At 38.7% G+C, this 22,460-nt stretch overlaps 1 protein-coding gene across 1 annotated transcript; it reads left to right on the top strand.

Annotated features, from left to right (window-relative positions):
* The first annotated feature begins 12,474 nt into the window (after positions 1-12,474).
* LOC119782597 (protein ALP1-like) lies at positions 12,475-22,406 on the top strand. The gene is made up of 5 exons (XM_038283610.1): positions 12,475-12,637; positions 19,973-20,043; positions 21,322-21,621; positions 21,689-22,066; positions 22,175-22,406. The coding sequence occupies exons 1-5, from the start codon at positions 12,475-12,477 to the stop codon at positions 22,379-22,381; spliced, it is 1,119 nt and encodes a 372-aa protein (XP_038139538.1). The 3' UTR covers positions 22,382-22,406.
* The last annotated feature ends 54 nt before the right edge of the window (positions 22,407-22,460 follow it).

The following is a 22,460-nucleotide window of genomic DNA, read 5'->3' as shown; positions in this document are numbered from 1 at the left end:
CACATACCTTCTCCTGTTAATTATGAGTGCTGATCTTTATGTATTTACTTTTAAAAGTATGTGCTCTAGTAGGGCACCTGATAGCCAAGACTAAATGTGAGTCTTATCGTACTGATGCCCCAGAAGCTGTTTTCCAGTTTTAGATGTTATATAGTTACGGAATAGACTCACCTAGACTCAAGGTTTATTTCAATAAATGCCTTTGTTTGTGAGAAAATATCTATGTGAGAATCTATCTATTTTGTCTTAGAGAATCTTTCGCAGTGCTTCGTAAGAAGTTACGGAAAATCTACCATCTATCAATCTATTCAGAGCAGGCAGGAATAATGGCAACCTTCCTTGCTAAGCATCTAATAACATTCTGTCCTGAAAGAAAACACAGAATCTCAATTTCTCGTTAAATAAGACTTATATTTTTTTTTCCATCAATAAGTATAATTCAATTTTTGCAAACAAGTTAAAACAAGGCAGTTTCCATCTCACCAGGTTTCTGAACAGAGTAACTCAGAGCAGGTTGGGTCGACAGCAAGACAAAAACATAAATGTCTGCAAAGAGACGAGAAACGGCTAAACATCCAAACTAAAAAGAAAAAGCACAGAAAAGGAAAACTGCTACTACATCTGTACTCACACATTTGGATGTAGATAGCTGGGACCTTCATGACTGATGCTAAAGCTGACTGCCTAGTGTCTGACATTTCCACTTCAGGTCATATGCAGCTCAGAACTTCCTCTTCCTGTTTGGACGCTCATTTTGGCAACAAAATTGCACTAATTGAGATATTGATATTATGCTGTTGTGGAAGTGTATTTTGAACTCCACACAGACATCAATATTTTCTTACAACCATGTGCCAAAATGTAATATTTTTTTAAATTAATGAAAATAATTTTATAAGCTTTTCACATCCTTGCATTCTGAAAAGACCCCCACAAAAATGTTGAAAATTAGGAAGAGATTATAACAAACTTACTAATATTCTACATTAATGGACATCTAACTAAAGGAACAGATCACACACAGCTTTAGCTCACAATGTCACTAGGTGACCATGAACCAATCAGAGCCTCGACTAGATACCTGGAATAGATCAGCATCTGGATGCACCATAATTTTCTCCAACTGAATAAAAACAAAACTGAGGTAATCTTCGAACAAAAGCGGAAAGATCAACAGTTAGACACAGCTTCAGCCACTAAAGTTAAAACTGATAATGGGCAAAATCTTGATCGACTCGGACCTGAACGTTCAGAGGCACCAAAAGGCAGTTACTAAGTCAGCCTTTTATCACCTAAAGGACATTTCCAGGATTAAAGACTAATGTCCAAGCGTAACTTAGAAAAACTCATTCCTGCATTTATCTTTAGTAAAGATGATTAATGCAACATTGTCTATATGTACCTTGCATGTAAGATTTGTAAATTCACAAAGTCCCGTAAACACATCTTGCCAGAGGCCAACAAATGCATTAGCATAAATAGAGAAATGTTTCAGACCAATGAAAGGCAGCGATGTGTATGACATCAACAGGTCAACCAGAGGTGTGTCTGGTGTTGCGTTCCTACTGCGTTAGCGTTGATGTCACCAGTGCAACAGAAATCAGGAAAGTAATCAGTGGAGAACAACATTGAAGGAAGCCAGGGCATAGTTAGCTTGCTTTATTGTTTGACTCTTTTTTTCCATCCGAATCCCTCTTACCAGTGCTGCGCCGTGTTAATCAAATGCAAGCAGAGTTGTTTTGGCTTGTAAGATCAGTCGCGACTGGTGCTCTGTGTTGACATCCGTACATTGTGCTCAATGGTATCACATAGATTAGTGGGTCTGAGGTTCCAGCTGTATGTCGATCAGAGCCGCGCTGTTTGAAGCCGATTCTAACTCTGGTTGCTTACCGAGTCATTTATCCCAGATCAACGTGGGTGAACCGTTCCCACTAAAAGCTAATTGTTCCTGGGCTTGAACAGGTTTTTTTTTATAAGGAGTGATAAGCAGCAAAAACAGAAAGCTAGAAATTGAACCAACAAATATTTCAAAATTATGGAACAGACGTTGATTGTAGCAGAGAAGTGAAAAGTGGTCTCTTTATCCTATAGGAAACCTTAACCTATATTTAATGTTAGCCCAGGGACCAGCTTGGGTTCCCATTGGGCTTTGAAGTTGCATCTTTGGAAATTTCTGGCCCAACTGTGCCATCACTTTTCTGGGAGTGGTTGGCCTTCTCTGTCATCCCATTGGACATTTTGCTGAATCTAGATTGGTGGGTGCAGGGATTAACACTGCTTAACCACCGAGCAAAAATTGGTTTAAAAGATATTGAAAAGAGGACATGATTTACCTCCAAATGACATCCGCATTTGGTTGGAAAGTCAAAGGTGAAAATCCACTATAACTGGATCATTTTCAACCTCTCTTATTGGACAAAATGGGACAAATCAGGCCAACCAAACAAAGCCCAATTTTAAAGTATTTCTGGAATCAATCAAGAATAATACAGATTTAGCCTAAAAGCCAACGTCTAAATGACATCTGGTGTTTGGGGGCTACACACTATGTGATTCCCCTTCTGATACAAATAGTTTGGCTGAATCAAAGGCTGATGCTTGAGTTAAGGCCCGACTCGCTAGACAGCAATTTTAGGCCGAAGTAAAAGCACATATCTGGCAGTGTCAGGAATCCAGTTTGTGTGGTACGTATTGTGTCTGTCCCTCCCTCCAACACCAGGTGGCGCCCTGTCATTGTTGGTCCTCCCTGCACACCTGCGGCTCTTTGGATCATTATCTGGAGGAGTACTTAAGCAGTGGACTGTCACTACCTCGACGCCAGAGTGTTTGCCAGTTTTGGGTACTCTAGCCATGTTTAGATTAGCTGAGTCTGACCTGAGTCTTTGTTTCACTGAGTCAAACTGAGCCTTTGTTTCTCTGAGTCTAACCTTGTTTTTGTCTTTGCCTTTGGCAGGAAGTCCTCCTGCGTATTGGAAGTTTGGTCTTCTTCCCCTGGAAGGATTGTTTTTCTGAGTTCACACTGAGCAGGGGAGAAACCTCCACATGTGCTGTTGCACTGATTACTGAGTCCACGCTGAGGAGGGGAGAAACCTCCACATGTGCCGTTCAAGCCCCTCACGGAAATCCAAGTGAAAGTCCGCTACAGTGCTCCTCGGGGTCCAAAGAATGTCTACCCGTCCACTCTTCAACATGTCCCCTCTTATCTGGATCAACCCACACGGACTGTATGTGAGAGAAGAACCCCCCCGAACGTGAGTCCTTCACTAGCATTTTCCTTACAGTATTCAAGATTCCAACGGTCCCTGAACTAACCGTTTTGATATCCCCCTCTAGACTTCCTGTACAACAGCTCCCTGAGTTCCAGATCATACCCCCCTTCTACCCTTACCTCAATAAACCTGTTAAACCTTTGCCTTGCTCTCTGAGTGGTTCTCTGCATTTTTGGGTCAGACCTCTAAAACACATAATGACAGGCAGTTCCAACTGGAATTCAAAAAGATGAAAATTTAGGCTGACACAGCTGTGAAGCTGTCAGCTTAAGCTTGATTCCAAGGCTACAAGTAGGGTGGCCAGATGTCCGGCTTTAGGGCGGACAGTCCGGATTTTCATTGCACTGTCCGGCGTCCGGCGCTGCACCCAGCCGGACGTGTATTTGTCCTCCTTTACCCCCAGATTCCACATACTCCGTCAGCGCTCCGCCCCGCTCACGTACGGAGTACTTGTCTGTCATGTAAATCAATGAGAGCTGTTCCACATCCTCCGCTCGTCACTTCCCACGTACGTCTTCTCTGTCCTTCACCGTCAAAATACGGAGCTGAGCTATTTTTTGCTCCCCTCCGGTCCGTCCAGATCAAGACCCGCTATTGCAATCGCACCAAACAGAAAAAAGAATGTAGAGAAGACCCGGTTTGTCAAATTAAATTATAGTAAAAACAGATCTGTATCTAGAAATTAGAGCATAGTTTGTATATATTCCCAAAAACTAAGAGCAATTAATTAAATAATTGGATGCAGACTATTGGTGCTTCAACAGACCAGGAAGAAGTTGTGAGATTCTAGAGTGAATCTCACAACTTTAAAAGAAAATTCTTATTGCAGGAAAGGATGAAGAGATGATGAGTTTGGAAGCAGAGAATAAACAGAGTTCATACAAACTATGTATGATCCTAGTTATCCCTGTTACAAAAATCCACAACAGAAAGAAAATATTTGGGCAGAAACCGGACATCTGCTGGATGATGATGGGGATTTTTTTAATATGTCAGATTAAATTAAGCGTTCACAGGTTTTATACAGGAATGAGGAACTCTAATTTAATGCTCTTTTAATGCTATTAGAAATAATTTTAATGCCATCAACAAGTATCATGTACACAAGTTATTAGTTTACATGAAATAAGGAGCTGTAAGCCCAGTTCCATGACTCAAGTTTATATATATATATATATATATATATATATATATATATATATATATATATATATATATATATATATACATATATATAGATAGATATGGATAGATAGATATATAGATAGATATGGATAGATAGAGAACATGGTGAAATCATCTTTACTCTCGACAGGCTGCAGCCATGTCATGAATTCCTCTTTTCCAGCCACTTTTTGCAGTTTGCATCGTCCTATTCTCTAGCTCTTTCTCGAGCTTCTTTTCCAAACAACTGCTTTATGATCAATTGCAGCAGTTCTGCGCAAATTAATTGTGTTAAAAAATGGTCACTTTTTAAACACCACAATGTATTAAATAAATACAAATGCTGGGAACCAATTCTTTTTTACATTTCTTTAATATTTTGTTCTATTCAGCTACACAAGCATCCTCTTTAAACTACTAAGAATTGTGCTATAAATGTGACTTTACCCGATTCTTATGTACACCTTAGTAATTTATTGATATGCCGCACAATGTCCTCCTTTTTGGTGCTATAGAAATGGCCACCCTAGCTACAAGTAATGTTCCTGCTATTTCAAAAAACCCCACTAGTGATTAGTTGATTATGATTATGGCAAGGTTATGACATTAAGGGTGACATATCTGTATATCTCAGAAGCAAATGTGTCCAATTCAGAGCAGCTTTAACTAGATAAATAAACACAGTAAAAGCCTTGCAATATTAATTTGTTTCCTTGTTTTGACAGGGGAACGGGATGCTTGAAACAGCTGAAATCTCAAGTTCTCCAATGATGGTTCAAAAACCTATTTTTTCTCTTCTTTGTCTACAAGACATGTAATAAGCTACACTTATCTATTCATGGAGCCATTATTTATGTTGAGCAAACATTAGCTTCAATCCCTTGATATTACTACAAAATGAACATGAATAAAAAATCTGCAAGAAAACTGTTTGGTGGCTGACTATCTGTAATGATTTAAGTGAAGACTTGATTCTCTTTGGGATTAATAATCAACAGGAAATTATCTAAATAGAAACAGAAAAAAAAACAACAAAAAAAGACCAAGTTTACTTTTTTATTTTATCTATTTTAGCAAAAGATTAAAAATAAAACAACATGATTGTGTATCGTTTTAACAAGAAGCTAATGAGAAATCCTGGAAAGACTGTGGAATCAGCTTCTGGTATACTTATGCTGTTCTCAGGTCACCCTCCCCAATTTGGCCGCCACAGTTCCTGCCTGATTTCACTTTTGTTTCTGCCTCATTTTAATTAATATTTCAAAGTTTTTCTGTTGTTTTTGGCTGGTTTTGTTTAGGTCCTCATTGATGTCTGTCCGTTTCAAGATGGTAACTGGTAAAAATGGAAACTGTTTAAACAATTGACTCTGAAAAGATTACCTTCTGACTGAAGAGATAAATAATTTATTCATCAGAAAAAGATTTTATTTTTATAATATTAGCACCTTTTTATCATATTTCTGACTTTAGCCAGTTAAGGGTTTTTTATATTCAGTATTTGTGAAGGAAATAATGAAAAAGTCAGAGTACTTTTGGGTTTAACAGTAAATTTGGTTTATATTTCAAGGTGATATCAGTTGTCTAAACCAGAAAACTAAGACCCTCATTGTAGCAAGGTCTGGTTTTAATGTTTGTCTTTAAATAGCCAATTTAAAATTACTGTCCTCAGTGTGTTTCATACATACATGTCTGAAAATAACTGCATGAGTTAGTGTGAAATGGAACTAAAGTCAAAGAGCCTGGACCACAGATCTGTTTAGCCAAGTTAATAAAGTCATGGTAGTAAAAATACATCTGAAGATGAAGTGTACGTAGCATAGTCTGATTCATGCCCTCTGTTTCTACCAAGTTGAGAAAATAAGCAGTAACTGAAAACGTGATGGTAATTTTTCATTTTAGCAATTATGTAAAGAAAGACACAAAATGGAAGAATGGTGTTCTGGCGTCCAAGCATCCAATAGTTTGAAACTTGAGTTCAGAAATTTTAACTTTTGCCGCTGGACAGCAGAGGGTCAACCAATCAGAAAAGCTGATCCAGGTGTTTTTTGGCACACTGACACTACATGCAAGCTGTTATTCTTCTGCAGAGCGGTCTAGAATAGAATAGAATTCAACTTTATTGTCATTCCACTGTCACAAGTACAGAGTAACAAAATTAATTCTCTGCATTTAACCCATCCCTTTGGGGATGCCATTGTGTGGCCCCCTGGGGAGCAGTGTAGGGTTAAGGGTCTTGCTCAGGGAGCCAGAGCGGCAGCTTGTGGAAGTGGGGTTCAAACTCAGAACCTCAGGATTCCAAGCTCTTTGCCCAAAACACTAGGCCGCAACACCCTAGTCAGGTTATGAAGAATAAATAAATATAGAGGGGTTAGATTCCAAAGGTTTAAAAAAGAAGCTAGGAGAATGGTAAGCCCATCTTTCATTTACTTTCCCCATAAAACCATCGCCAGTAGGGCTGGGTAAAAAAATCGATTTTTGAATTGATTCCTTTACATTTTTGCAAAATCAATATCTAGGAAATGAGATTGATTAGTTTAATAGTGACACGCATGACGTTCACATTCAAATGAGCAGGAAAGAAGCACTCAAGATGACTTCAAGCCAGACAGCTGCAAATATAGCCAATAGGTTGATTGAAGACATTAACAAATGGGGGCTGACCAGCAAACACCATGTAGTTGATACAAACAAAGCTGCAAATATGGTTTGTGCAGTAAAGATAATGCAGCTCATGCATGTCTGCTGTGTACCCGCTGAGTCATGTCTGCTTGCTCGAGTGAGGCTTCACTTTTTCACTTTTCACAAACAAGTTTGCACTTTTGAAACAGTTTTAACTGTCCGATTTACAAGTTCGCGCTTTGTGTTTAATATGACAGGAAAAAATAAAATACATGAGTATTTTAAAACACAGATGAACCACTTTCATTATTGTAAAAATAGATCGATTCGAAATTAATCAATTTAGAACTGTATGAATCAAAATCGAATCGATTCAGGACTTTGGCGAAAATACCCAGCCCTAATCGCCTGATCTTCCCTCCCTTTTCATTTTTTTCTAATGGTACAGCAGTGGCTCCCACTCTACGTACATAACACTACCAAGTTCTTTGCAGCACTATAATTATTAAGATGCATGTTTTTTCAATTTTAAGGACACTTATTAAACTAGCAACCTTTCTATGTAATGGAAAAATACGCAAGTACTGAATTATTATTTTTAGTTGTGCTCCTACACCTAAAATTAAACTACACCATATGAAAACCACCAGTCAGTTAAAACAAGACTTACAGCACTAAAAGTTACTTCTACAACGACAGATTTGACGCAAATATTTCAAGAACTGCAGTAAAATATCTCCCTGATGCTTTGTCTGAACTTAGAAATAGTTCAAACAGGAAGAGCGGGTTTTGAACTGCACATGACCAAGGTGTAAATGTGAGACACTTGTCAGTCAGCATTAACCATCAGTCATGGAAGTCACAGCTGTCTGCTTCCATATCTGTGAGTACAGATCTATCTAACAGTTTTCTTTGTTTTTTGTTTTACTTGTGCTTTATATGTTTGGATCTTTCTCATCTCTCAACAGTTATGAATAGTTGTTTCTTGCTGTCGACTCAACCTACCCTCAGTTATACTGTTACGACACCTGGTTAGTAAAGATTTTTTTTATAATAATGTTGTCTTTCACAGAAAGTTATTTATGTTACAAAAAGCTTAAAATATATTGTTTTCTTGCTGTTGCTTTTTTATATTGGCTTCCATCAATTAATTTACTTCTTATTCATTTTTACAGCTTTTCCTATTATTTCTCCTGACAGACTTCAGTTCTTTGAGTACCAGTCTATCTTTATAAATTGTGGGGGACATAAAGACAAGAATGGATGGAAAGTGATGAGAAAACTTTTCACAATAATTCCAGCAAATGAGTCTAAACCCTGCAGCATCCCAGCTCCATCCTGCACAATTCCCTATTCTTTAGAAAGACACAGTGGAGAATATTGGTGTGAAAATGATAAAGGCAAAAGAAGCCATGCTGTCAACATCTCTGTTACAGGTCTGGAAATGAAATATATTTTTTAAAGAGCTTTTGAAGTACAATTAAAGGAACAAAACAAATAAAAATGTTAATGTTATTTTTTTTATCATTAGAAAAACCATTAGATAAACCACGTCAGAACATCCTCCACATTTTATTTAACTGTTAATCTTTACAAATTAAACAAAAAAATGCATTCATGAATAATTTATTCTTAGAGAAGCAGCACATTTAGCTTGGTCCTTTCTTCTTTTTCGCCATTATTAATATCTGGCATTTGAAATGTGTCTGTAAATCTTTCCAATCTACTAAAAACAATCATGTTAAATTTCAGCAAAAATACAAATACCCCAGAAACAGCAGATAACATGTTGAAAATGTTCTTGTACAATCCCCTCAGCTGGTGCAGTGATTCTAATTGTTCCTGCTCGACCAGTGAAAGAAGGATCTGACGTGACTCTTCGTTGTATTAAGCGGAACACAAAGAAAACGCACAATAATGATTTCTATAAAGATGGCTCACACCTTGGAACCTATGAAACTAATTTGGTCCTTTTCAAGGTCTCCAAGGCTGATGAAGGACTTTACAACTGCAGCATTCCTGATGCAGGGAAATCTCCTGAAAGCTGGCTGGCTGTTGTCAAACCAACAGAGGAGGAAGGTATTTAATACCTTAGCCAGATTATTTACTGACTTTTTGGGGGTACATTTCAAGAAACTGTCTAAGGGTTACCTCCACGGCCTGAGAGGAAATCTAACGATGTCTATCTTTAACTGAAGTCACTTAACAACTGTAATACAAATATGTTTTAAGTTTTTTTCTTCTATACTGAAGCTTAAAATTTGTAGAGTAATGGAAGAAATGGAAATTTACTGAAGATTTATTCTATACAAATTTAGTTTCTAAAAAATTGCATCTCTAAACAGGTCTGGAGTAAAATAGTTTCTCCTGGGACTGACCTCTATTGAAAGTGAAATTTTGATAAAGTACTGTCCTATAATAAGATCAGATTTTACACTAGTAACTTTTCTTGTAAGTTAGGTAAACTTTATCAAAGTAAAGTAAAGTGCCGCTTGGCTCAAAATCCAAGTCCAAGAAGTTAAGGCACTGTCTAATCACATAAATTCTAGACAGTAAAACTGAGTTAACCAGAGAGGATTCAAAGAACAATATGTCGTCCTTTTTGTATTATGTGTGCTTGCTTAGAAAGATGGGAATCTCAACACTGAGGTTTACCTAAAACATAGACGCTAAGATTGTCTAGGAGACATGTATTTTCCAATAAAATCATCCACTGGAATACAAATTGTTGGAACACTAAGCATTTGGGCAGATTACATTTCCTCTGTTGCAGATGATAAACAAAAAGAAAACAAGCATCACAGGAAATACATTAAAGCATCTAGTTATCAAAACTGTGGTTTTGTTAAGTTGGCCACCAAAACATGCAGAAAAAACCCCCCACTGTATCTAATGGAGCAACAAATCACAGGAACAGGGGACAGTCAACGCCAAAGTGATGAAACCCAACGAATTAGTCAAGTCAAGTCAACTTTTATTGTCACTTTCTTCATATGTACAAGACATACAAGGGAAATGAAATTACGTTTACTCTCTAAAAATATACACAAACCTGGTTTGTGTCATTTACTTAATTTCCTAAATGGCATGCCATATATTGTGTAATATAAAAAGTAAATGCAGTAGTTTTGATTCATTAGAGAAAATGTCTGAATTCAGGAAAGGGAAATGCATTGAAAATGTGATCATGGAGAACAGGAGCCTGACTGAAAATCCGAATGGCTTTTCCCAATCGTTTGAAATAAGGAGGCATTTGATATGTTAATATGGGGTAAATTATCATCTGAATAAATACTGAACACTAATTTTTGAATTCCTGTGTTATCCACAGATTTATTTCCCCAATGTGCCAAATCCATTGTCTTGGGGCATTCACTGGTCAGACTCTGTCATCTAATGGTCATGTGTGCATATTGCGTCATTACTGGCCGTTTAATTTTCATTTACTGCTGCAGGGAACCTGGTTTGTGTCATTTATAAAAGTTTCTTTACATCGATTTATACCTGAATTATTGCTAAATAAAAGCAAAATATAAGTTATAATTACATTACATTTCCTTACAGAAAATAAAAACTTAAATTTTAAGAGGTGATTAGTTAAAACTTCATAATTCTATCTTGTTTTTTGATTTCCTCCACAGGATACAGAGCTGTTGATACCATGGAAATGACAGAGTGTTAAAAGAGCAACTCAAAAATGTATTCTGTTAATACGACCACTGGAGAATATGCAAACTCCATGCAGAAAGACCCCGGGCCGGGAATCAAACCCAGAACCTTCTTGCTGCAAGGCTCCTTCAGTTTCTATTATTGCAAATAAATCAAACGTGTGCAAAGTTGGGATAAATACTGACCTGCATTAGAAAACAAGACACAGGCTAAATGTCTTATATAACCCTGAATATGCAATTAATCCACAGATCATAATTTATTCAACGCCCCCTTTTTTTTAAAATGTGTCCCTTTGGCCTATTGGTGCTGAGTGAGGATGTCATGCTAGATAATAGCCTAAAAATAGTCATATTAAACATGTTTTGAGTCCAATATTCTTAGAAAAGAAAACATATTGATAGATTAGTTAATTAGGAAGAACTGAAATAAGGAAAATCATCTGCCAGTGAATTGCACTTAACAATTCTTTCTATAAATGTTCTCAAAACATATATGTGAATGCTTAATTTGATTCAGTATGTGTATGTCCAATTTGTATAAATTACAAATAAAAATCACTAATTTTTTTTCAGAGAAAGCACAGCACTCATCTCCAACAATACGTTGCTCAAACTGCATTGAACCTGGACCCAGAGAAGTAGTTCTATTAATGATCAAAGTATTTGATTCTGGTGCATTGAAATAGAGACAAATATAAAAGCTGAGGACACAAAAGACAAAAGTTTGACAGCCCTGAATTACAAAGCTGTCTTTAATGTATTGTTAAATCTTGGAGTTGATTCACAGTTGGAAAGATCGGTGCCTGTTTGTCAAAGTGAGTTTGTATCAATGTGCTAACCTGTGATTGAATAAAACATGGCATGTGTTATGCTGAATTAAACACTTTCAAAGTTGTAATCAGTCGTATTTCTTGCACTTAATTGTATTTCACTTAGTAGATCTTCCCTGAAATTCCAAAATTACAATTCCCAAGTGTGATTTTTGACAGTGTCAAAAATAACACATGCATTATCCACAGCATTGTTCATTAAAATAACTTTATGGATGTATTATAGAAAATATAAATATAGTACATATACTTTACAATCGTTACATTGCAGTTCATTCAGATAGTATTTTTAAAAGCTAGTACTTTGTTGCCTATACTGAAGTACAAATGTCAGTGTGATACTTTCCTAGAATATTTATTTGTTTGTGTATTTGTACTTGTAGTTATGTACCGTTTCTTAGTACTATTTCCACCACTTGTTGTGAGAGCCTACAAAGGAAGGCCTTCCCCAGCTGCTAAAGGCGGGAGAAACTCAAGCTTTCCAAAACGAATATGGGCAGAGGTACATGTCCGGCACAACTCAGAGAGAGTTTCGAGCTAAATTATTTCTTTGATGTTTTTCTATCTTTTCATGTGTTTCCTTTTAAGTAAACACGTAGCTGATATTGACCACATGGTACTGTACGCTATACTAACATGCCTGAACTGTTGCTTAGAGTTATAACAATTGAACATTATTTGACAGTATGAATAAAGTTGCACAACCGGGCTCTGTAATGACTTCAGAATGTAGGACTCAATATTTGAGGCGAGACAGACAGTGGGAAAATTCAAAGTTCTTTATTTAAAAAGATAACAAATGCGGTACTGTGGATCTGCAGTGGCTGTGGGGGGAGGTGGACTATCACTGCAACTCTGGTTTGAGAGAAAAACACAGGTACTTACCTGGTTTATCAGTTAAGTCCAACTTCTTAGACCAAGATGATGGACTGCAAAACGAGATGTGCCCAGAGTGAACCAGCTGCCACAGCCCCAGTGAACAAGCATGAATCCGAGCCAGGTCAGGCAAACAGTCCAGAACAGACTGGCTCAAAGATCCAGGAGTACGTAGCCCGGGAAAGGGTTCAGATCAGAACAGGAACAGGTAGGTCAAGGAATTCATAGAGAATCAGGCAGGTTCAGGGGCTCCAGGAGTCCAACAAAGAGTTCAGGCAGAACATTCAGATGGGAACAGGCAAGCTCAGTAGTTGAGAGGCAGAATAAGGCATTATAACAGGAAAAACTATAGTACCTAAAACTTGCTCCCTCCACTGAGCCATAAAAAGAAACAGGGCATGCTCAGTGGATGAAAGACCAAACATGATCAGGAACACTCCGAAACGAAAAACCTCTCTCCACTGGCCTACTTGAAACTATGGAATCTGCAATGATCTCAAACTTAACCAACAATATCAAAGATCTGGCACCGATATCTTGGACTGAGCCGGATAAAAAGCATAAGGAGCAGGTTGATGAGATGAGTGATAATGGGTAACTGGGCAGAGTTAGGCAGGTGAGTGAAATGAGCATTTAGGTCAGCTATGTGGGTAGTGACCATGAGACACTGGAGTTTTCCCCTCCACTGTTCCTCCTACAAGCTTGGTGTGAGTGATTGCTGTCAAGTCAATAAGTCGATACAATCAGCTGATATTCAGGTATCAGGTTGAATTATCTCTGTAAAGTACCTTGAGATGAACTGCTGTAAATTGGCAGTGGGTATTTAAATTAATCTGAATTGAAATGAACAATTTTTGACGGTGCAGTCAATGTATGAAGTTATTTTTTTAAAACAAACACCAACCACCAACAGTATAAAGGAGAATAGAATAATCAGCTCACTCACAGGAAGTTGTTTGTGAATAACGTGTGTGTGTGAGAGAGCCACCTAGCAATGCTACAACAACTATTGCAGACTTATCTTAGTTTATTCACACATGAAATTTAAGACTACCTTTGTGGCTTTAAAATTCAGTTCACCACATATAGTGCACATTGAAACGCAGTTCATATAAAAAACATTAAAGAGACATTTGAGAATGGAAGCTGAAGATCATCAACAACAGAAAATAGATGCAAAATAACAATCTACATTTTAAAAGTCAGCCCCAAAACATTTTTTGAAGCTCTAAAAACAACATAGGTTATGTGAAAGTTAACATCACTTTTTCTGTCACTCTTTATATCAAGACCAGTGTTAACACTTTTTTGCAAAAATATACAGACAAATAGCTAGTTTCCTCTGTCAAGGGTGATTACAGAATACATTACAGTCTGTTGCTCTGATACCGCTTGCTCAGTGGTCACAGCGGAAACCTTTGACCCTTATTGAAGAAAAAAAAAGGACATTAATTAGACAACCACAGCATATCTTATCACATTTGTAACTTCTCTGTAACTTTTTGCATAAACTTAATCCAGTTAAAGCTTGGCTGTTTAAAAAAAAGTATTTGTTAAAACATATCTGATTAATTTCAGCTGCATAGTCAACTTTGATATAGTAAGTTTAAGTGATTTCTATTGTTGACTAAATGGAAAATATGGGGGCTATTGTTGAAGGCCTGTGGGTTTTTTTCTGAGAAGTTAAATTTACTACCATGAGAGTGTTAGATGCGCATGTCATGACATGTCAGACAGCCTGCACCACAGATCTGCTCAGCTAAGTTAAAATAGTTGTGATAGCAAAAATACCCGTCTTCTTTAACTCAACGGCTACATACGTGGCATCTTCTGATTTATTTTCAGCGTCCCCATCTGGTATGTATTATGTAAAAATAAAATGTGCAGAAATGATATTAACAGTGACATAAAAACACACAAACACCTACCATTCCTCTTCCTGGGTATCTTGAACATAGCACAAGTTATATCCTTTGGAAAAGTGACAGTTTCATTCTCCAAGGCTGCAATAATGTAAAAAGGAAAAACAAGTGAACCATAAATCTTTCTTTGTTGTGAAACTTTTGCAAAAAACAAACCTGATGTATTTCTAACTGGATATTGCTTTTATTTTGTAAAAACTGATCAAGAATCCGGGATCTAATTTTTAAATAATTGTACAGGGTCCATAAAATTTGAGTTTTTTTTTTCTCTGCTTTTTCAAAGTGATTTTAAACTTGTGCACCCAATTATATTTCACTGCTGTTGTGTTTCATTTGATCCCAACAATAAATTAATATCGAGCCTAGGAGGAAGTTCAACTGAAGAAACTCGTTGCTTTCCTACATCCAGCTGTGACTCAGCCAATCAGCTTTGAACCACACCTCCACAAAAGCCATTTAGCATCCAAAGTTCATCTTAAAAGGCCTCCGATCAGCAACTGTCTGCTTCTGTGTGCAGGCAGTGGTTGCGCTGTTTGATTTCACTCAGATGACACCGTTTCAACCCACCCCCAGCCCCTCCTCCACCATGGTAGCTAAAGCTTCATCAGAGTATCATTCCTCCCGGACTCTTACTGTGTTCCCTGTCTCCACCGCCATGTTGAGCCTGGTTCTGCAATAGGTTTCTTCCTAACGGGGAGTTTTTCCTCTCCACTGTCGCTTCATGCTTGCTCATCATGGACAGCTTCTCCCAACCTGTGTTATCCAACTGGACTTCCATCTTCCAGGTCCCTGAGTGAAGCTCTAGTATCAGCTCACGTAGTCCACTGGATCTCCCCATAAAGCTCAGCAGATCGTCTCACTAACCGGCAGTCTACAGACTGACCAACTTCATCTATCTCCACTCCACCACCAGTTTCAGGCCTGGGGGGTGAGGGGGGGACAGCCCTATTCTTTGCTCCTGTTTGTGCACATCTATCAAAATTAAGCACTATGTTTCCTGCCGAGTTCTGAGTGCCAAAGTCAAAGTAATTGTATCAATACATTTCTTTCCGTAAAAGTTTAAAAAAAACAATCCACTGGACTTGGGTTTCCTTGGAATGACTATGATCTGGATGACTGAGACTCTTCACCAGCATTATACATTTCTTCTAATTAGCTTTTCTCTTCATGTGAGTTTTTCAGATTGAAGTATGTTTAGTAGGCCCCAGGCAGAATGATACATTCCTATGAATGATTGGCAAGTTCTAAAAAGCTCTATATTATTAAGTAGAATTCATAATATAATAACTGCTTGCAAAGTTAATCAGTTAATTGACAGTTTTCCCATTCTGTAGAGATACATCACCATGCTTAAAAAAATAGATTCATGAATCTTGTGGAAAGCTAGCTTTACCTTTGTATCTCTTGTAGAGAATTAGTCCAATAAACAGGAACAGGAGAGTGAAAATGGTACACAACCATATGGTGAGTGTCGGAGGCTGTGTCTCTTCATCAGATCCTAAAAGAAGATTTAACATATTTTGTTAGAGACCAATAATCAAGGTTTAAATTATAGGGCCAGTTTTAGCCGCTTTTTGTGTCTCAAACAATCCTTTGTCATTTAGACCAAATTTAGCCGAATGATTAATCCTGATTAGTTTATAGTACACATGTATAACTAAAGATGTGTTAAATATCAGTTAATTTTGTTCAAACCTATAATTAGAACTTTAAATGCAGCCATGCATTCATACCGATGGATTCATAAAAGTAACAGTTCCAGACTGAAACATTGAGCGTCATCCGAGAAGCATTCACATGGACATATTCATTCTTAACAGCACTGTACAGTGTGAGCGTTTTACTCGCATTTGTACCTAAAATTAGCTTGGTGCGAGTACAGATTTCACCCCTTTCATTCGCATTTTGCTCCTCAAATGACTGGATTTAGGTAAGATATCCGTTAACCTTTTATTAAAAAGCCAGAAAGAGAAGAAATTTCCAAATAGTAAAATGGTAAATTTGTATGGGGAGGATACTTAAGGAACCAGTTATGAGCTGTTACTGTTGCTTACAGATTTCCAGCAGTAGGGGGGAAGAGATCTAAACCTGAAATATATATAGATACCCTATTAGTTTGGACCCTAATGTCAGAAATATTGATCACTGCACTCGCAGCTGGGATGTCGGTATCGGGGTGATACTGGTTTAATTAGCTATTTTGTCAAATAATAAAAAAAAAACAGTAAGTATGAGATCAAGCTAAACCAATATAGCATGATTGGGGTGGTAATTATACAGATTTACATTACTCTGGAACAAGTGTTAACTTGTTTTTTAACCAGAAATTGAGTATGTTACATCTACAGCAACAACAGCCATTCAAAATGGCCCTTACCAGTCTAATGGCTTCACTGTAACTCCTAGCAAAATCCCCTCCAACTTCCAGCCACTGGAGTATCCCCCTCCTTCTGGGTGTGAAAATGTTTATACTCTGACTACACCCTTTCAATGAATTACAGGTTCTGCTTCTTTTTAGAGCTTAATGTCCACAAAACATGACAGAAAGAGTATTTTTGTAAAAAAACTGATCTTTAAAAAGGAATTGTAAGCGACCAGCCAAGGACCCATCAAAGAAAGTGGGGACATGTTGAATGGCTACCACCGTAGCATGCCCCAAAGGCTTTAAGGGGACTTCCAGTAAAGACGTGCATACCTTCCTCTTGTTGTGATTTAACAACAGCCAGCCAGCTTTCGGGAGATTCTCCAGCGTGTGAAAATGTGCACATGTAGAGTCCTTCATCAGACTTTGAAACATTTGAGAGGGTCATATAAGGTTCAAAGTAGGTTCCAAGGTATATGTCATTTTTATAAAAATCACTAATATGTGCCCTCTCTGTGTTCTTAATGATGCAGTGAAGAATCACATCAGATCCTTCCTTCACTGGTTGAGCAGAAAAATTTAGGATCACTGGACCATCTGTGGGAAGGCGGGGGAGACATTTGAAAAGTGTTATACCATTGCTGACATGCTTATTTTAAATAGATATAAAAGGCTTGACACACCTCTGTTAAGTGCCAGATATATATGATGCAAATACAATTAGATCAAGGTAAAAGTATTGAACCCATACAGTAGCAGCCATTCAAAATTTATGAATTTTAACCACTTCCTATTTTTTCATTTCTTTTCTCACTTTACATGTGTTAGGTCAGATTAAAGTGACATGCTCAAATGTGATTTATGTTTCAAATTTTGTATTTCAAATATTGGCATTTTTTAGCCTAGTAAACTAGCCCCACCCACCAGTTACCAAAATATTTTTGCCTGCGAGTGGTCTAGCCTTGATCAATACCCCAGGCCCTAGAATTAACAGGCCTATCACAACGCAGAGATGTGCTTTGAATTTTCGGGTGCAAAGCGGGCAGGGTTCGAGGGCGTGACGACAAATCTGCGCGACGCTGGAAGAAGCACAACATGGAAGATGTCAACAACTATTTAACAGTTCTTGTTTGACTCAGCTTTGGAATCAGTTTTGGGAGGATTAGACTTCGGGTTTTCGTTGAAATGTGAGCAGGAAGAGGCTCTACGCTAGAGCCCTGCGCGGGACAGATTGTTCCGTCCTGCGCCCGCCCTCTCCCGCAGCGTTCAGTCCCGCTCCCGCAAAGAATTATGATTTTCAGTCCCGCTCCCACCCGCATCTGTAATAGTTTGTCCCGCTCCCGGCCGCAATTACCATATGATTCCGACGTTCGCCTGCTGCTCAAGGCAATTCATGTAATTAGTTTGAGGACTTAAACACGCTGTGCTTAGCTGAACAAATTACTGGCCGGTTCTTCACTGCATAGTGCATGACGCCCATTAGGTGGCATGAGCTGCTAATAATTTATGATTTCATTTTACATTTTATTCTACAATTTAAGACACGTTTTTAGTTCGTGGGACTTCCGCTTATCACCACTCCCGCGCCGCACTGCTTTGCATTGGGTCTTGTGAGTCCCGCGGGACTCCTGCGGGAGTGCAGGGCTCTACTCTACGCTCATTCATTTTTTAAGGACATATTCGCTATTTAACCAACATGCTGTTTGTTCATACTCCCCCACCAGCTTCCTCTCACGCTTCCTACGTCACAGTCAGTTGCGCTCATTGGTCAGAGCGTTGGCCAATAGGCAGAGACATAATTTGAAAAACAACGGGATGTTCTCATCAACAATCTTCTGATGTCTCATTTATCTGGACCAGACTAAATTAAATGTTTAATCTCACATTTTGTCTGGTTTATCAGGCTAACATTTTGCAATAGTGTGTACATTGTGAAAAAATCTAAAGCAGTATTCTTTAGAAATTTTAAAAACACACTGAAATAATTTGATATACTCAAACCTGTTACAGTAATGTTGAGAGAACGGCTTCTTACTCCTTCATGATTTTCACACCAGTATTCTCCACTATGCCTTTCAAAGGTAAAATCAATAGTGCAGGTTGGAGCTGGGCAGACATCAGAAACATTTTCTGGACTAATTTTGTTGGGTTTTCTCATCACTCTCCATACATCCATTCCTTTGTCTCTGCCACAATTTAGACGAACAGACTCGTGCTCAAAGAACTGAAGTCTGTCTGGATAGATAATGGGAAAAGCTGTAATGATAAAAAATATCTGATAAAAACGATTATATAATCTTAATTAAAAAAAATGTGCAAACTTTTTCTTTATTAGGGCAATTTTGGTTACCCTATATTGTTTGTAAAAAATATTTCTGCAAGATTTTTTTAACTAATTTTAAATAATTATTACTAATTCTTGAAAACATTGTAACAATGTTAGCAAAACAAATTTAAACAAAGCAGTTTCCAACTCACCAGATTTCTTAACAGAGTAACTCTGAGCAGGTTGGGTCGACAGTAAGGCAAAAATATTCATCACTGCAGCGAGATACAAAAAAGCTGAACATTCAAAGTAAAAAAGGAGAAGTACAGCAAAAGAAAAGGAAAACTGCTACATCTGTACTCACACATTAGGATGCAGATAGCTGGGACCTTCATGACTGATGCTAACACTGACTGACTAGGGTCTGACATTTCAACTTAGGTCAAATGCAGCTCAGAACTTCCTCTTCCTGCTTGGACTACCACTCAGTTCGTCAAAGATACAGTTTCTTGAAACATAAGTGTTGCATATGCTGCTGTAGGAGTACCTGTCTTTTAAACTAAACACACAAATCTTTAGGCTTTTGTTGTGAACATATGAAAAAAATATAAAGGATAGATTTTTAAGCTCTTCGGAACTCAGCACTCTAAAAACAGCTTTGCATTGCCTTCTATTTACCTCAAGCATTTTGTTCCAGGGAGCAGGGAGGAAACAGAGGAGTTGATAAAACTCTGTGGGCAAAATTACCACCTCTTTACCAAGTCGAAAAATACTGCCACAGTCGAATGGAGGGAAGAGTTGAGGCATAATTCCATATACTTGTTGCATTTGTATGTAAAAGTCACACAAGTTAAAAGACCTGTTAAAACACCAACGTACAAATATAATCTTTTGATTACATTTAATGATGACCAGATGACACTTTTTGTAAATGTTATATTTGTGATAGTAGTAATCATAGTGTGTTTATCTCTTCTCATTTCTCTTGTGTAGATCAATCTGTGCAGAAAATGGGCCCTGAGGGAAAAGTTGAGCCACAACAGGCCAAAAAAACAGACAGGGCAGTGGGAAGCCTACTGCTGACACCTGGCCATGGTTTGTCCTCATGGATGAGGTATTAGGACAGGGCCCTCTATTGCCCCACCTGTCCTAATTGCCTCCATCCCTGATGACACACCAGGTGCTGCAGAGGCTGAGCAGCATCAGGGTGAAGATGAGGAAGAGAATGAGGAAGAGAAGAAGGAGTGACGAGTTGGCAGACGTAATGCAAAATGGCCGCTGAGAGGTGTGAATGTACAGATGAGCAGAGAGCGCATTCAAAATGCAGAAAAAGATGTCAAAATCAAAATGCTGGCGTCTAGAGTGACTGATCTGGAGCAGTACTCTCGTGTCGATCAAATGCCAGAGCCACGGCTGGGACAACTGGCGAAGATTCATCGGACGCGGAGTTAATAGCTGCGTCTCAATTCGCAGACTGCGTACTTCCGAGGACGCAGCCTACCTAGCCTACGGAGGACCCAGCCTCGGTAGGCTGCTCCGGAGGATCCTCAGCCGTTGGTAAATGGGACGGTCTAGCCTTTGGAGCACTTCCTGGTTACGTCACGACGTCATCACGTCTACACAAAGCCCGGGAAAAACCGCGCCATTAATCAGACGATTGATTGATCTAGCGAAATGGAAACTGCAATTTTTACTTTATTTTATATTATTTACCTGATGATGGAGGAGGAGAGTCGGATTCGGCGGCAGCAAAACCAGCGACAAATATATTTGAGGCTGGCAGAGCGCAGTGGAGAGGTAACATTTACCTTTAATATTTTCCCCCACTAGGGTCTGCTAACGATCAGAATATACCAGTTATTTATCAAACACTTGTCAGCAGATTGACGAATATCATTTAATATCAAATTTTAAATATATATTTATAAGACTTGGTATAAGCTTGTTTGTAACTTTAGTAATTTGAATTGAATAGTTAAATGTTTACAATCCTTGTAAATAACTGACTTAAATCACCACTTTCACTATCACTAATGTTGTGTGGAGAAGGCAAACTGTATTATTGAGAAATAAATCCTTATTTGTCTAAATTGTTATCCACTTACTGCCTGATTTTATTTGCAATTATATAACAGAAAAATAATACAGGTAAAATGAATATAAAAACGAAAAAATAGGTTAAATAGTGGATCTAGATGAAGTAAAATAAGTAAAGGCCAGAATTGTTTGGTCCCAAATTGGCAACACCAGGCGTTAAGGGGTTAACATTCACTAGAATTGTATCAGCTAAAATGAAATTGCTGTCATCTAATCCTGTTCTCAACCTTCATCTCTCTATCCAGACCAGGCCGATGTACTGCCGGATGAACCTAAATGTTCCCGTTCTCCAGATATTTTTTAATAATGAAGACACCAGACCAGACTTTCGGCTGAGCAGAGAGTCTCTGGCGGTGCTGCTGGACCTTCTCTGCCAGGAGAGAAAACATGGATGGGGGGCCACAATAGAGACCTTGGTCTTCCTCTTCTGGCTAGCGAGTGGGGCATCCTACAGAGTGGTGGCTAGGGTGTTCGGGATGCCTCGCTCCACAGTTCACCGCATCGTCCACAGGGTTACTGAGGAGGTGGTGGCCATCCGCCACCAAGTCATCTGCCTCCCGAAAACTGCAGAAGACCTGGCAGCAGTAACCCAGGGGTTTGAAGGGCTGGCAGGACACAGAGAAACTGTTCTCCTCAATCATTTTACAGGCAGTTTGTGACCATCAGGGCCGCTTCATCGACACGTACGTGGGCTGGCCGGGGTCGGTGCATGACTCCAGAGTGCTCCGGAACAGCCCACTGTACAGGCGGGCCATCTACCCTCCTCCGGGCCACTTAATCTTGGCAGATGGTGGGTACCCTTGTCTCCAACACCCACTCCCCCTCATCACTCCTTTCAAGCGGCCGGTACAAGGTGTGGGAGCCCAGCGCTTTAACAGCCATCATTCCAGGGCACGCTCCATCATAGAGCGTGCCTTTGGGATGATGAAGACGAGGTTCAGGGCCATCTTCCTCCAAGCGCTGGAGGTGCACCACACCTTTGTGCCTCAGGTATGTTACTAAATAAGATAATTATTGCTTATAGATAAATGATAAAAAGCTTTAAATTAATTTCTTCAAATATACTATAAAATGTTTTTTGTCTTTTTTTTTCTACAGGTCATAACGGCATGTGCTGTCCTGCACAACATCTGCCTGGGAGCTGGTGACATCATGGCCCCAGAGGATGAAGAGCAGGACGACATGCCAGAGGATGAGGAGGGGGAGAACGTGTTGGAGGCAGTCAGTGGTGCTCCATGTAGGGACCAGCTGTCTGCCGAGGTGTCTGCCCTGGGGGAGGGTCTACCCGACCACGATTACATTTAGATGGCAAGTAGAATCACATTTTAGCTGTTCTCATTTCAGGGTTATTAAAACAGTTGTAGTAAAGTTGTGTTGCCTTTAA

The sequence above is a fragment of the Cyprinodon tularosa genome, unplaced genomic scaffold (genome assembly GCF_016077235.1).
Source record: "Cyprinodon tularosa strain WSP-4 unplaced genomic scaffold, ASM1607723v1 ctg1047, whole genome shotgun sequence".
Taxonomy (NCBI): Eukaryota; Metazoa; Chordata; class Actinopteri; order Cyprinodontiformes; family Cyprinodontidae; genus Cyprinodon; species Cyprinodon tularosa.
Note: the sequence above shows the minus strand (reverse complement) of the source record. Positions and strands in the feature narration are given on the sequence as shown.